We start from the raw sequence: 16,473 nt of genomic DNA, 5'->3' as shown, positions 1-16,473 counted from the left end.
CTATTTCATTGGCATAGTGAATTGCTATCTGCTACCTGTAAACGATTGTTTGATTGATATAGTTTATTTAATTCGCGTTTTGTGCCTCTTGGCTAATTTGCAAAGATTGGGATGAGTGATGAAATGATTATTTATTTATTTATTTCGTCTTCTTTTACATGGCGAAGTTAAGGCTGTGGAGCCTTTTCTTCCACTTGACCATGTTTACAAAAAAATTGAATATGAAATAATTAAAATTTTGAAAAAAAAAAAATATAAAAAATTACAGAGAAATAAAAAATACAAAGAGAAATTACATATAAGAAATGTAATCTAACCTATAGATACGGACACACACACTCACACACACACATACATATCTTTGCCCTTACACACGTACAAGCAAAATACATAACACTACACTTACTTAAGCACAGTCCAATATTACACATACTTAAAACACAGTCCAATACGGTATACTTTGATGATAATTCATCTTAACTATTACTCTAATTCATTTTAGTGCCTTACGTCCTTCTATCATTCTCTGCACCCGCCATATTAATAGGGAAATCAAACATTTAATTTTCATTGTATAATATGTGTAACTTTAACAATTTTTTGAACGTCACAATTGAGGAAGAGACATGAATTTCAGGTGGCAACTTGTTCCAAAGGCCTGCTGAGGTAACAGTAAAAGAATTTGCATAAAAGTTGGATTTGTGGAGTGGAATGGACAGCAGAGACCTTTCGCGCGATCTGGTGTTGTGGCTGTGAAAGTCGGAAAGATGTTGAAATCGGTTATAGAGATATTGCGGGTCTTTTATTTGGAGGATTTCGTACAATAAAATTAACTTATGAAAATTAAGTTTATCGCTTAATTTAAGCCACTCGACCTTCGCAAAGTACGATGTCAAATGGTCTGAATATTTTAGGTCGAAAACGAAACGAATGCAGGCATTTTGAATTCGCTGCAGTCGTTTAGCTTGATCGTGATTGACATCCAAGAAAGCAATGTCGCAATAGTCAACAATGGGAAATACAAGAGACTGGACCAGTTTAATTTTTATGCGTTCAGGGAGGAAATTTTTGAGCCGATAGAGTGAATGCAATGCACCGAAAGCTCTTCTAGATACAGAGTTAACTTGCTCTGCCCAGGTGAGATGTTGGTTGAGTATCACACCCAGATTCTTAACAGTAGTGGAGAAGGGCAGATGAATGTCATTTATGTTGAGTCTAGGGAGGCTAGATTTATCTATTTTGCTCAAAATTCTAGGGGAACCTACAAGAATACACTGGGTTTTAGTCGGGTTTAGATGTAAGCCATGGTGTGCAGACCAAGTACTTATTTGTTTAAGGTCATTGTTCACAATTTCTATTGCATGCAGTATTTCTTGCGGGGGGAAAGAGAAATATAACTGAAAATCGTCGGCATAGATATGATATTTACAGCCGTTAAGCACCGTCGGGAGGTCGTTTATATACAGAGCAAATAAGAGGGGGCCGAGTACAGTGCCTTGAGGGACACCACATGGAATATTTTTCCACGACGATTTTCCATATAGGTCAACGACACATTGTCGACGTTCTTGTAGATAGGAGCAGAACCAATTAACCGCGGAGTCGGAAAAATTGAAAATCGATGATAATTTAGCGAGTAGAATTTCATGATCAATTGTCTGAAAAGCTTTTGTAAAGTCTAGAAGTACCAGAATCGTAAGTTGTTTATTGTCCATGGCTAGCCTCATGTCATCGGTTACGTTGACAAGAGCCGTGCAAGTGCTGTGGTTACTTCGAAAGCCAGACTGAAGAGGATCTATTAAATTATTCCGCGTTAGAAAGTCCCGGGTTTGATCGCTAACGAGATGCTCTAGGGCTTTAGACAAGGCTGGGAGGATGCTGATTGGTCGGTAATCGTTGACGTTTATTATGTTGTTTGTTTTAGGTATAGGGCGTACCAGGGCGAGTTTCCAAGACGAGGGAAATGCGCCGGTAATTAAAGAAAAATTAAAAATATGAGTGATAGGAGCAAGTACGTGGTAGAGAATTTTTTTAATCATGAGGATAGAAATTTCATCTACTCCTATGGCCGATGACTTTATCTTCTGTAACGATTTTCTGACCTGTTCCGGCGAAAAATAAGAAAAACAAAATTTTGGAGCAGTTGTGGAGCGTGTTTCAATGTTACGAATCGTTTCGTGTTTCACATTATCATCGACGATCGGAAGATCACAAAAGTGATCGTTCAATACTTCCGGTGGAAATTTATTCACGGATACGTGGTTTCTCCGTTTCCCAACTCCCAGTATTTTCAATTTTTTCCAGAGGACGTCAGGTTTGCTTTCGTATGTTAGTAGTTCAGACGCGAATCGACGCTTTGATTTTCGCACTTCCTGGGTGCAACGGTTCCTCAGAATTCTGTAATTTTCAAAGATGGATGTGTTATAATCACCGACCTTGATCGCCTTCCTATATTTGGTGTACGCTTTGTCACGCATCGCCATAAGCCGGTGCAACTCGTCCATCAGCCAGGGAGCAGGGGGACGCGAAACACGCTTCTTCCTGACTGGAGCATGTTTATTGTACAATTGGAGGATAAAGGTATTTAACAATAAGACTTGCTCACCCACTGTAGGTAACGTACTGATTAAATGCCATGGTACAAGGGCAGCGTCTTCATTTAGGCGGGCTTCGTTAATGTTTTTGAGGTCTCTATATGAAACTTGTTTTGCTTTGTATTTAGGAATGCGAAGATAATAGGACACGTAAATTAAATCGTGGTAGGAAATTCCAGGCACTGGTATTTGGCCATGGCACGTTACACGATTTTCGTCAGAAACCAAGATGACGTCAAGCCACGAGTCGGAAGTGGCCGTGTGGTGGGTTGGATTTAAATGGCAAATGGAAAGATTTAAAGCAGAGAACGTATCACGGAATTCTATAACCTTTTCTTTTTTGCTACATAGGTCGGTATTCATATCTCCCAGAACGATCGTGTGTGAATATTTTGGTAGAAAGTTTGCAACGTCGTTCTCGAAGTTATCAAGGCGAGTGCAAGGTGGACGATAGACTACCGCCAGGAGGAGTTTTTGTTGACAGATACTGATTTCGAGGATTATATATTCCGATGAACCTTCATAGGCATCGGGCGACTTTGAGAGAATTTTGGCAGGGACGTCCTCGCGCAAATAAATTGCCACTCCCCCTCCCCTCTTTCCGATTCTGTCTTTCATAAATAAACGAAATCCCGGAAGATGCACCAGATCGTCCGAAAGACTCTCCTTCAACCATGTTTCCGAGACCAGTAAGGCATGTACGTCTTTGTTTATTTGAATTATATTTTCTACTTCTAGGAAATGAGCGAGAATACTTTGCGCGTTGATATGAATTGCGTTAAAGCTGCCGGGTGTAAGATTCAGCTGCGGCCCAGAATATGGATAAACCGTTTCCGTTTGTAGCGCTGCAGTTGAGTAGGAAAGGCCATTGTTGCTGTTTGTTGGAGAGGTACAAATGTTGCAAAGTTGGTTGAAAAAGTTTGACGTCGGCATTGCCGAATTTACAGTACACAAATCGTCTCTATCAGCCATGATATTTCTTACGGTTTTTAAAAGTGCTGACAAATGGATGGAAAGCACTCATTTTAAACGAGATTACATATATAATTAGTTTAAAAAAGATTTGACTTACCATAAAAGTAGCGTTGATGAAAGGCAGGTGCAGTGAACACAGAAATAACACACTTCCATTAGATTTAAATTTAAAGACACTCAAATGGACGGAACGTATGCACAAGGAAGAAAAATTGATACGCAAAGAAAAAATAGTTTCACGCGCTTGTACACAATAAAAACACATAACACACAACACACACACAATTGCATTATTTAAACATACACTCATGAATCCTTATTGCAAATTTACTTTTCATCCCGCATTTATTTCATGTTGTCAAGTGCCGCTAGTGTTGTGACGGATACTTTTCGGCCAGTCGGTAAGAGGATGATAATTCTTCCATCTTGGGTCCACACGTTCCGTTGGCCGTGGCGGTCTTTTGCCCTCCGCAACACATCTTGTCGCACGGACGTCAGGGATTCGGTAATGAGCAGCTTCGTCCCTTTCAGAGATTTCTTCCGCCTCCAAACTTCGTCCCTGGTGCGGTAGCTGGTCAGACGAAAGATGATAGGCCTCCTTCCTTCACGGACGGCATCGGCGGCGGTTCTTCTTTGAGGGCCAAGGCGGTGAGATCTTTCGATGTGCTCCAGGGTGATGTGTTGTAGGTTTAGATTCCGGTGGAGAACGTCAAGTACCAGGGAGTCTGTATTTTCGTTTGATCTTTCAGGAATTCCATGCAGGAGGAGGCAGTTTCTCCGAGAGTACATTTCGAGGTCGTCGATTCTGATGGCATTTTCTGCCGCTTCCTTCCTTAAAATCTGCAGGTCGGACTTCACAACTTTGAATGTGTCTTCAACCTCCTCCTTGAATTTCTTGAAGGAAGCGCAGAGATCTTGCAACGGTGTAACGGCGCTGCTGTCCACGCTGTTAGGGGCTGGCTGCTGCTCGACGATCTCTTGCAGGCGGCTCTCGAAGTCCCGTAGCATCGACTCCACACCGTCTACCCGAGTTGAAACTGTATTGATAGATGGCTTCGACATTGTAATCTTTGATTATTCAATTCCTGGTATCACAACACTTCACGACGCTTATGCAAATAGTTGCAAGTTGCCGGCGAGTGGAATATATAAAGTTCTAGATATAAATATCTCAATGAGCCAGGCTAAATTCGGGAGAAATTGCGGAGCTCCAACTAAGCGTAGACCATACGGGCCGCCATCTTGACCATGGACATGATGAATGGACATTCACAAACAACCAAGCCCGAGTGGGATTCGAACCCGGGACCTTTGGCATCACAGCACAATGTGCTAACCACTCGGCCACAGGGTCCGGCACCTCTAGACGAATTTGACGTCTGGATATTTGTTGTAATAGATTTGAAATCCAACCAAGTCATTCGTTTTGCCATTAATGCAAATCTGATTGTTAAATGTAAACACATTGTAGTATAATTTGCTACAGGTAATCAATGACAGTCACGATTCTTGATGTGGCAAAATATGTGTAAATAGCTTTGTTCATGCTGTATCAGTTGGGTTGGAATAATTTGACGAGTTTATGTAGTGGTATGCTACAGTGCAAAACTGTTTAGAGGAAATGTAACTTGAATAATATGACACTAAATTTTGATCATAGTCAATGCGGTGCACCATTAGGTCGTTAATTTTATTTGCAAAGAGCAATTGCATTCTGCATAAATTACTTGTCACCACCTTCATTGAGTTTAGGTACATTAACTTTGGAAATAAAAGTCATGTGACAATTTTCAGCATATCATACACTCAGTCACAAAATAACTTGAGTACATGTCAATGTGTCCACACATGTTAGTAATTGATACGTTTAAAATATAATCTTCATGCTCTAGTAAAGTTTCACTTATTTTTGGGGTTTATAATAAAATGTCGTTTGTATACCGGAGTACATAATTTCAATGATTTAACCTATTCATAACCCAGGTGTTTGCATCTATTGTTGACTGTACTAATTTGTGAATTCTCTTGCAGCGGGGGGGATTCTCATGCGTGTTCTGGGAGTTAATAGCCATTGGTGAATATAAGCATTGATGTCTCACCATTTGCATAACCTTAAAGGGGCAATGGGGCGAAATTTGTAGTTTAAACCGTTCTGGGAATTTACTCTGTATAATTCTTAAGTATTCTCATTGTGGGTAGTGGCAGGAAGGTCGCTCCTTCCTACTGTGTATTGAGACAAACAGGGTGTTCAAAAAAATATTTGGTCCACAACATTTCTAGTTTAAGCAAGTCAACATAAAGAAAATATTTTATTATTTTAAGGGGAATTGTTCTTTGATTAATCAACAGTATACTTATTGAATTTCCAAAAGATTGTAACCCTCCAGTCTACGCTCGTCAAGCTAACAAGGGAGACGTGCGATAAACCATTTAGTAGAGGATAGTCCAAAATTGGGTCAGTTTGGGAGGTTGGTGTTTGGATTGGGGGTTTCTCGTAATTCCTGTGGGTTTGGAGTTTACCTCGCCTTCAGGGTGTTGTCAGAATTGTTCGTCTAACAGATGTATTTTCAAACTGAATGTTAGTTCAGACCAAATGGCATGCCTCTATACAGTGAAGTTTGATGCATAAAATGGCCGATGTATGTGTTCCTCAATATTCTGGATATCACAGCCATCAACTCCCTTATCTTATACACAGAGATGACAACCTAGAAAATTTCAAAATTTCTCACAGAGATTTCATTTTCAAATTAGCAGAAGAATTGGCTGCACCTTGTGTGACGATCTCTTCCATACCAATCAGTGTACCCCTGAGCAGTGATACTAACAAGACTTGCCACATAGGAGGCTGTAAATGGAATAAATAACAAGTACAGAGACCTCTGAATGAAATGTAAGAAGTATGTATGTTGACTTTGTACTCGACAGGTATACTATCCTTCTGTTCAATGCTTCTGGTAGTTTTTATTAATTAAAATACAATGATTGTAATCTATGATTTAAATGAATATGAATGACAGTCCTTCTGCCTGACTATTTGTTCCTTATGTACTCCTCTATTATTTACTGCATGAGGCAGGATTTGTACGGAATTGTTGCAATGATGTGAAAATAAAACAAATAAAGAAACACAGAAGTTGTTTTACAATAAGAATAACAGCAGTCGAAAATATTGCAAGGAAAAACTGTACCAATTCGAAAATATTGGAAGGAAAAACTGTACCAATCAAAATGACAGGTTAGTCCTACTCGGTAGGTAAGGAATCACTGTACTCCTAGCATGTAATAAAAAAATATGTGCTTGACCAGTACTCAGACACAGGTCTCTCTGTCACACAATGGAATATGTTGCCTTTGAAACATTGCTCCAGGAGTTGAACCTGAATTTTGCTCTACCAACTGAGCTATTCAACCAGCTTTGGTTTCACCTCCATTGTTTTATTTATGTGAAAAACTCTTATTCCTACTCCAGCTACTACTTTGCGTACTTCCTTCATACCCTCCATTTTAACCTTGACAATGCTGGAAAAACATCGGATTTTCAAGTTTTATTTATGTCTGTGTTGTACTTCTTTTTACATTCTTACACACATGCAGGTCAGATAAATATGTAGTTACTTTGTGTGAAAATACAGTAAAACCTCGTTAATCCGGACCCCGATAAGCCAGACTTCACTTAATCCAGACAGACAAAAGGCGAAAAAAAAAAAAAGCAGAATGCAAGGTTTTAAATGTGGCTAGAAGTCAACAAGAGTACTTCCCAAAGAAAAGTCAGTCAACCACTGATGAAATTCTGTTTCTCGCAGACTTTGTGCTGTATACTGTATAGTGTATTTAGGCCTATGCCCTTTAAATACGCCATAATAAACGTATTTTGTTGCTATAAATGGAGTTTTAATGCACTTTCTACTGTTCTTTTAAGTAAATCCGGACTTTCATTAAACCGGTCAACTTAACCCCCCATTAGTCTGGATTAACGAGGTTTTACTGTTCTGTAAAATCAAACACTTTATGATTTGAAAAATGAGCAATTTATAAAAAAATATGTATAGGACAGATTAATTGGGTACTTTACCAGTATTGGTCAATGAAGAAATATCAATGTAGAAGTTTATTGGTAAAATTGGTGATAGTTTTACAAAATTCAAACCTCTATAAAGAGCCCATACATGAGTACTCAATTCTGACATTTTTTGTTATTATTTTTATGTAAATTTGTAAATACATAAGTTTCTTTTTCTAAGGCAATTTCCACGGCAGCGCCCTGATTAAAAGATATGAATTAAACATGTAATACTTATGAATACAATGTTTTAGAACCAATAGGGTACAGGTAAAGTTCCTCGTGCATATAGCACCCTGCCATGAAGGCACATTTTATGGGATGTGTACACACTTCTTGATCTAGGCCATTTTGGAGGTGACGTGATCAGCACCATGCTCTGGATTGCCCCCACGTACATTGATTTGATGCTGGGTGAGCCCCAGAGATACTTTATGCAGGAATCAAGAATGGACAAATTCTGATCTTAGATCACCCACCATGGGAATCAAACCAGGGTCTCTCACATGGCAGTCAGGTGCTCTACCAACTAGACCACTGTGGCTCTAAACCAATGGGGTACTCTAGTACATATTTTTAGACTAAAGGGTAATGGGAAGAACTTGCTATGACTTATAGTGGACTCTCTGTAATTTGAACTTGGATAATTCAAATTGTTTAGTAATTCGAACAGAAGTTTATTCCCCTTGAAATTCCTACCGAAACCATTGAAACCAATGTTACAAATTCAAATGTAATTCGAATTTTCGAAGCTTTTATTTGGATAATTCGAAGGCAGTTATCCCAAAACAGTCACAGGAAAGAGAAAGTTTCTGTTTGTTAGTATGCAGTCTCCTCCACCCTCTCCACAATAACGTGGGATTGTCCACGTCTCATGTGTGCACGTGTTCCTTCTTGAACCCCTACTAGCCAATGATTTTTGAGTCTTCTTATCTAACCTCAGTTGTGATTAGTCAGGGTACGCTTTTAGTAGTGCCCAGGTATGGTAAATTCAATCTCGAGCAAATGTTAGTGATGACTAGACCTTGGATTTTAGGTTTTTAACCTATTTTTTTCTTTGCAGGTAAATTACAAATAACAAGTTATGCCAGAGTTTCATTAAAAAGTTAAACAACTGGCGAAGTTTTATAGTGCCTAAAATAACCTATTTTGCTTGTTACAACCTATTTTAGGATTATGTGCCTAAATTAAACTTATTTTAAGATTTTTATATATATATTTAGGATCTACAGGATTTTTATAGCTCACAGAGGTATTTAATTGGTTTGGTAACGAAGCAATTCAACGACTGGAGTGTTTGAAACATATTCTCTGTCGATTTCCCTCCCTCCAAGTCTATGATGTTTTTCAAAGCAAAATGTCTGATGCCAGTTACCTGTACACAGTAGCGGCGATTAGAGGGGGCAGTTTCCCCCTACTTTTTGCCCCCGCACTAAGGGCTCTTAATGCCAAGTCAGAGAAAGTAAACTGTCCTTGTCTCCCCCCCCCCCTCTTTCCAGTTTTGGTACCCAATCACCTGCACAGCCCAAATCCAAAGTGCAAACTTCTGATCCGTGTGGTCTTGCTCACTTTCTTGTCATTTCGGTCGTTTTGTGCCATTCACACCTTGCGAAGTAACATTTCAGCATACAAATTTGAACCACTGACTATGTTTCTGTTCAAAGATCATTTTCAGCACATAAAATTATCCTCACAGACAAAAGGTGGGGTTTGACTGTGGATAACATGAACAACCATTCAGGTTGGTCACTAGGACCATGATAAAATTCAAGTACAATTCTAGTTTTTCAAGGCGAACTTTCCAAAAATTGAAGTGTAGAAGCAGATGTTTTCTCTATTCCAACCTTATGTATTACCGACTCTCACTACCCCCTCCCCCCACACACAAATATATTAACAATATAAAGGGTCCGTGTGATTCCAATGTACCCAAAAAATTACCCTAATCAACTTCAAGATATCTTATTTTGCAATAATCTTCCATCTGTCATGTAGATTGTTCTGCAAAAGCACTAACAACATAAACAGCATTACTTATATTATTATATATATCTATTAAAATTTCTTACAGTTCTTGTGAAATTTTGTTTTTAACGATTGTACCTAATCAGTAGTTTTCAGGAATTTTGTACCATTTTACGTTTTTTGGAACCTAGTTTAGGATTTTTTGAGCCTAACTTAAGATTTTTAGAACCTATTTTAGGATTTTTAGAACCAATTTCAGGATTTTTAGGATCTATTTTAGGATTTTTAGAGCCTATTTTAGGAACCTAAAAGTACACTTTTTTTTAGAAACCTAAAAGTGCATTTTTTAGAACCTAAAAATCTGAGATCTAGTGATGACTTGCTTCATGCAATAAATGGAATTGAAGATTTTGTTACAGCTGTATGTGATTTTGTGTGTTAATACAGTGTACTTACTTGAACATGTTTTCTATTTAGTGGTAGTTTAATTACTATCAATTTTTGTGACGAAGTTCACTCAGTAGACTCCACTGCATGTTGAATATTTTTGTTTATTCTGTAGTACAGTAGTTGTAATAGCATGTAGTTGTTAATTCAAACTTTTTGCATATACCCTTGGAGTTCGAATTAAAAAGAGTACACTATAAATATAATGTGCACAACTATTGATGGGTGTTATACACTACACAGGATATGCAAAAACACGAACAAATGTAGTACTCTCCTTTCCCTATGGTTATAGAAATCCTGGCCAGGGCAATTAGTTGAACATAACAGCACACACTGTTGTTTCTTATGCAAGGAAGGGACCATGAAATCTCTTAGTATTATATTTTCAAGTATAAAACAATTTTTTTTAAGGGAGAAGCTGGACAAAGAGGGAATATACCTACCACCCTTGGTATGCCTTTACCCAGGAATGAAAATGATTGTTATATGTTTTACACATGAGAAGTTTTATTTTCAAAAATATCACAGGAAATGAACACACAATATTTCCACTAATGGATGAAAGATGTAAAAAGCAAGAACTAGTATCAGAAAAAAAGCAAAATACAAAAATTACTGTAAAAATATTTGTACATGTATACAAGATCACATGAATATTCATCTTCAATGAGTTTGCAAGTGAAAAAAAATAATATACGAGGGTGAATCACATATAAATGGGATTTTTTTTTCCATAGGCCAGTGAAAGTGTGGTACAGCCCTGTGGCCTTGAGGTAATGATGGTTGGGGTGAGGGTGTGTAGAGTCTGTTCCCTCCCTGGAGTCCTTGCCAACTCTCCCACATCAGTCAGTAGCACGATGAGTGAGCAAGAGGTACACCCGTCCTTTGTGCAACGCATCATTATCAAATTTCTTACAAAAGAAGGGGTAAAACCGGTTGAAATTTTGACGAGATTTCAAGCTTAGTTTGAGGAGTCGAACCGTATTTTCACCTGCGATGAAACTTGGGTCCACCATTACAGCCTGGAGTCAAAACAGGGTAACATGGAGTGGCAGAAAAAAAGAGATTGGGCAAGTCAAGGCCTAAAGCCACGCATCAGCTGGGAAGGTTCTTGATACGTTTGTTTGGGATTTTAGAGGTGTCATTTTAACTGATTATCTTCATGAAAGATAAACAGTGAATGCTGCTTACTACTATAGACTCCTGGAAAGTGCTAAGGCTGCTTATTGGACCAAACAACGTGGCACCCATCAGAAATGTCCTACTGCTTTATGGCAACGCCAGACCTCACACAGCTACTGCAACACATGACAAACTCAAGGAAATTCATTCATTGGACACCACTTGAACATCCTCCATACAGTCCAGACTTATACTCTTCTGACCATCATTTGTTTGGGCCACTGAAAGAAGCACTGGGAGGTAAGCATTTTGAGGATGATGCAGGAGTGGAGGAGTTGGTGTGCAACTGGCTGCGCACACGTCCATCTGCTTTCTGGGAAAATGAGATTGCCAAACTCCCTATCTGCTGGCAAAAGTGCATTTCAGTTGCATGGAGCTATGTAGAAAAGTAATGCATTTGTTTTGCATTTGTATTTTGTTTCAATAAATTATTTAAAATAAATTGCCGATTATATTTGATTCACCATCGTACATTTAAGATGCAAACACATACATAAATACATGACTGTACATGCACAAATACACACAGAGAGATAAAAAAACAGGCATCATATAATTCTGTACTTATTAATAAATAATGTATATTTTAAAATTTGTAAACCCCGACCATTCTTTTATGAATTGCTACCTTGTAGTCAATTAAGACTAGAGGTGTTATGCCAATTATTCCTTAAAAATGAAATAAAATAGTTACAAAGAAAATTGTATTCTAAATTGTAATCAGAGTACACAACAGTAATGAAAATACTAAATCTTACCAAGTAATGGAGTAAGTTTCTTCCTATGCAGTAAGTTACTTTTATTCTTCCTGGCTTCCGCACTGGAATTTGACAAAGTCGCAGAGCTGCCTTGGCTATCTTTCCTGCAAGCAAAAAAAGTAATGCTCACAAACCTGTATGAAAAATCCTGTCATGTTTATCAATAAATTTACCAAAATAATATTCAAACACACTGAGCATTTTTAGAATCAATCTTACTTGAGCAGTCACATTTTGAGAAATGGCAAATCTAGGGAAATATTTACAAACGTGAAGCAAACCAAAATACTCAAACAATAAAAGCAGCCCATCCCAAGATAGATGGTGACAGTGGCCACTAAATTAACAGAATGACAATTAAAAGAACAGATGGATAACAAATTTCACATTTGAGTCATTCATATAAAATCAACCAATAAAGAGGCACTTTTCAACCTCACATATTTTGATTCATTAAAAGTTTTGCACACTGAAAGTGTTACCTGAGATTGAAGTAACACAAAGTTGAACATTCATGCCTTTTGTATTTCTGAAATTAGAGGGGTGCAAAAATGTGTGATTTGCACTTTAGATTGAAACTCGCACATTTCCAACAACTTTCCTCTCTTTACATATTTTGCTATGTGCATTAATAACAGAATTGCCTATGGGACCTGATTTTTGGAATCACCCTATATTTGTATGAAATTGGAATGTAAATATCAGCTTCATGTATGTTAATTCAAACCTAAATCTAACATAATTTCAGATCCCATTGGCATTCAATTTTCAAATTTTGTACAGTTATTGAGTAATAGTGCACATGTATATAACATTAAATAAAAAAAAATAAAAAATAAGAGCTGTCTTGGAGAAAATGTCTACCAAAATTTTGTTTACACCATCTTCAAAAAGTTTTTAACTGACATTAGCATGTAATATCTCATGTGAAAGAACTCTTCATGAATTTTCCAATGGCATCTGAATCACTTCTATAGGAGTCATTCCATGCGAAATCAACACAGCCCCCAACCTGACCATCTCTGATTTTCATGAAATTTGGGGAGTTGAAACTATGCATGGAACTTAGTAACTATGAAAATTTTTAGTCTCGTACGTCTTGTAATTGTTAAATTATTCAAGGTCAAAGTTAGCAGAAATTGCTCTTTTTGAGCCCGCTTAGCTATACTAAATGTGCTGTAACTCCGCCACTATTTCGGCTAGAAAGCTCAAATAAAGCTTATTGTACAGGGAATTGAACAAGCTTTCCAGTGATATATAACAAGCCCACCTTTGGATAAAAATATAATTTTGTCACGTGACCTTGACCTTTGACCTTGAATATCTCAAAACATGTCATTACCAAAAATCGTGAAAAAAATATATTTGGTCCCTCATGCCATACTATAAAACATATCAAAAAATCATTCTGGGACTGCAATGGGATCAGAAAATACAAAATAATATGTGTAACTATGTGACTGATAAAAGCCTCATTACATGAACTATGACGAGTCAAAAGTCCTTTAACACCCTCTACAAAATGTAAAGGAGTTATCCTTGTCATGAAAGAAATAGGTTAGGCACAGGGAGATCTCTAACTGTGTGTGTCAAGCGCAGGTCCGGCATATTGTTGACCGCCATATTGTATTCAACGCAAAAATTTCAAAGGGAAGGGGGTGATGTGATATATCAAATCAGGCTAGAATTTCACGAGAAATGAAGTAGCGAAGGTTTTTCCAACTTATTTTTAGGCAGCAAAACGTTATACGCATATCTTTCACTTACGATATATGCACATTATAGTGTTGTCAATATTCCTGTGAGCACACTCGTTGACATCTCTCACACTCACATAGAACATTTGGCAATGTAGCAGGTGCAACATCATCGCAAGCAGCAACTATTTCTTCTCTCAGATGGTCAATATCAGGGACTTTTAGTGCATGCACCATTCTCTTCAAATGTTTCTGAAGGTAAATGTCCTCCTAAGATGTTAGATCTGTGGAATGTGCAGGCCTTTTAACAGATCCCCATCTGCCCATCACTCTACCTAGAAATTTACCATGAAGACATTGCCAAAATGTTCAAATAGTGTGGTCACACACTGTCCTGTTTCAAAACTCTGGAAAAGTGCCATATCCCGTAAGCAAAGATGAAAACCTGTTCACTTAACACATCCAAGAAGCCCTCCTCATTTAAGGTTCCGTTGTTGAATATGGACCAACCATTCCCGTTTTCCATACACTATACCACATCATTAGCTTACCAGCAACAACCATTCGGCTGGGATCTGTCTACTGTAGATTATCAAATCACAGGTATTGCATATATTTTTTATGAACTTTACTGTGAACATAAACATTAGCCTCGTCACTGAAGAATTTTTCATTCCAAAGGAAGTGTCACGTAAGTGTTTGAGACACTTTTCCCAATATTCTCTACTATTCAACTATTTGGTGAATGTTGCTGATAAAAATCATATGCAATGGTGCGTATACTTCTTTCTCTAACAAGATGTCAGCGTGATCTCTAAGAGTTCCTAACACGTTAGGAGCATTCTTAATACTTTGTTTTTAACACCTCGAAAAGGAGAAAATGGTTACAAGCATGCAGTAATATCTTTGTGCTGGTTAAATATATGTTGGAAAAACCTTCGTTGCTTCATTTCTCGTGAAATTCTAGCCCGATTTGTATATCACTTCACACCCTTTCGTTTGAAATTTTTGCATTGAATTCAATATGGCGGTCAACAATGTGCTGGACTTGGGCTTGACACACACAACTAGGGATCTCCCTGTGCCTAACCTATTTCTTTCATGACAAGGATAACTCCTTTACATTTTGTAGGGGGTGTTAAGGGCCTTTTGACTCGTCGTAGTTCATGTAATGAGGCTTTTATCAGTCACATAGTTACACATATTATTTTGTATTTTCTGATCCCATTGCAGTCCCAGAATGATTTTTTGATATGTTTTATAGTATGGCATGAGGGACCAAATATATTTTTTTCACGATTTTTGGTGATATGTTTTGAGATATTCAAGGTCAAAGGTCAAGGTCACGTGACAAAATTATATTTTATCCAAAGGTGGGCTTGTTATATATCACTGGAAAGCTTGTTCAATTCCCTGTACAATAAGCTTTATTTGAGCTTTCTAGCCGAAATAGTGGCGGAGTTACAGCACATTTAGTATAGCTAAGCGGGCTCAAAAAGAGCAATTTCTGCTAACTTTGATCTTGAATAATTTAACAATTACACGATGCAAGAGACTAAAAATTTTCATAGTTACTAAGTTCCATGCATAGTTTCAACTCCCCAAATTTCATGAAAATCGGAGATGGTCAGGTTGGAAATTGCACATATTTGTGTTGATTTGGCATGGAATGACTCATAGGTGCTGTAATATTGCAATCAAAAATTAACAAAATTGTGAAAAAATTGCTCAAAATTGCACATTTTGCACTCTTTTATTTTCGGAAATACAAAAGATATGGATGTGCAACTTTGCATAGTAGATTGGTCTTTCAGTATGCCAAATTTCAAATGAATCAAAAAATGAAGGTTGAGGACCTTGTTGAACTGACATGGAATGACCCATTTATTGATTTGGTTTATTTTACTTTGCATTTCTGCCACTTTTGGCTAATCGTGAAGATGGGGATGGGTGATGATATGATGAAAGGACACTCACAAAGAACACCCATGTCCAGGCCAGGATACAAACATGGGACTCCTGGTTTTGTAGTATTCTGTGCTAACCACTCCACCACGGAGGTCGGCTGTAAAATTTATTTTGAATAAAGGAAACCCAGTGAAATTCACCACAGACTTCAAGCACATAAGGTGATGTAGCTCTTAACCACAGCAAAACATTTGAGCGGTGCAAATGGTTTAAAGATGGCCGAGCTTCAGTGCAAGACAATCTCAGCTGAGGTGGGTCGGAGCCATTTCCTTGAACATTCAGCAAGTGCAACATCTGATCCTTGAAAATAAACACAGCAGTTGCCAGCAGTTGCAAAGAGGTGAAGCAAGCTCTTGGCTCTGGTGTAGAGAAATTATCTAAGCACTAGTAAAACAATGTGATAAGTGCATTGGTGTAGCGGGTGGATTATATCAAGAAATAAAAGTATTTTATATACATCCAATATTGTTAAAATATTCTGAAAAATCAAAAGGCCTGGTTTGAATTGAATGCCCCTTGCATGTTCAAAATCTCCCGAACTCATTATGTTCATTACCTGAAACTTCGGAATAACCTTAGCTGAAAATATGAAATTATGTGAGTAAATTAACCTTATAGTAATTTAAAGTTGGATTTTTCGGTTTAAAGAGGGCGATACTAACTACTTAAAATATATCTTCAGTGATTCTAAAACTTCAGGGGTTCTGGGTTTGATTCTTAGGTAAGACAGCGACATATCAGTCTGTGTATCCTTTCATATATTTTCACTGATCATCCACTTATTCTTGTCTTTATCTGAAACTCAACATCAGGAAACCCTT

The 16,473-nt window shown here is 37.7% G+C and overlaps 1 protein-coding gene across 2 annotated transcripts in view; it reads right to left on the bottom strand.

Annotated features, from left to right (window-relative positions):
* The window catches only part of LOC146003230 (uncharacterized), a 107,429-nt gene that overhangs the window by 71,679 nt on the left and 19,277 nt on the right, over window positions 1-16,473 (bottom strand). For both annotated transcript variants that reach the window (XM_083141402.1, XM_083141403.1), the window contains exon 3: window positions 11,988-12,091. In XM_083141402.1, coding sequence (XP_082997528.1) covers window positions 11,988-12,091 — 104 coding nt within the window. The remainder of the gene's footprint in view (window positions 1-11,987; window positions 12,092-16,473) is intronic.

Source organism: Lepisma saccharinum, chromosome 20 (assembly GCF_977018435.1).
Source record: "Lepisma saccharinum chromosome 20, izLepSacc3.1, whole genome shotgun sequence".
Lineage (NCBI taxonomy): Eukaryota > Metazoa > Arthropoda > Insecta > Zygentoma > Lepismatidae > Lepisma > Lepisma saccharinum.
The sequence above is the reverse complement of the archived record's forward strand: the minus strand, read 5'-3'. Positions and strand labels throughout refer to the sequence as shown.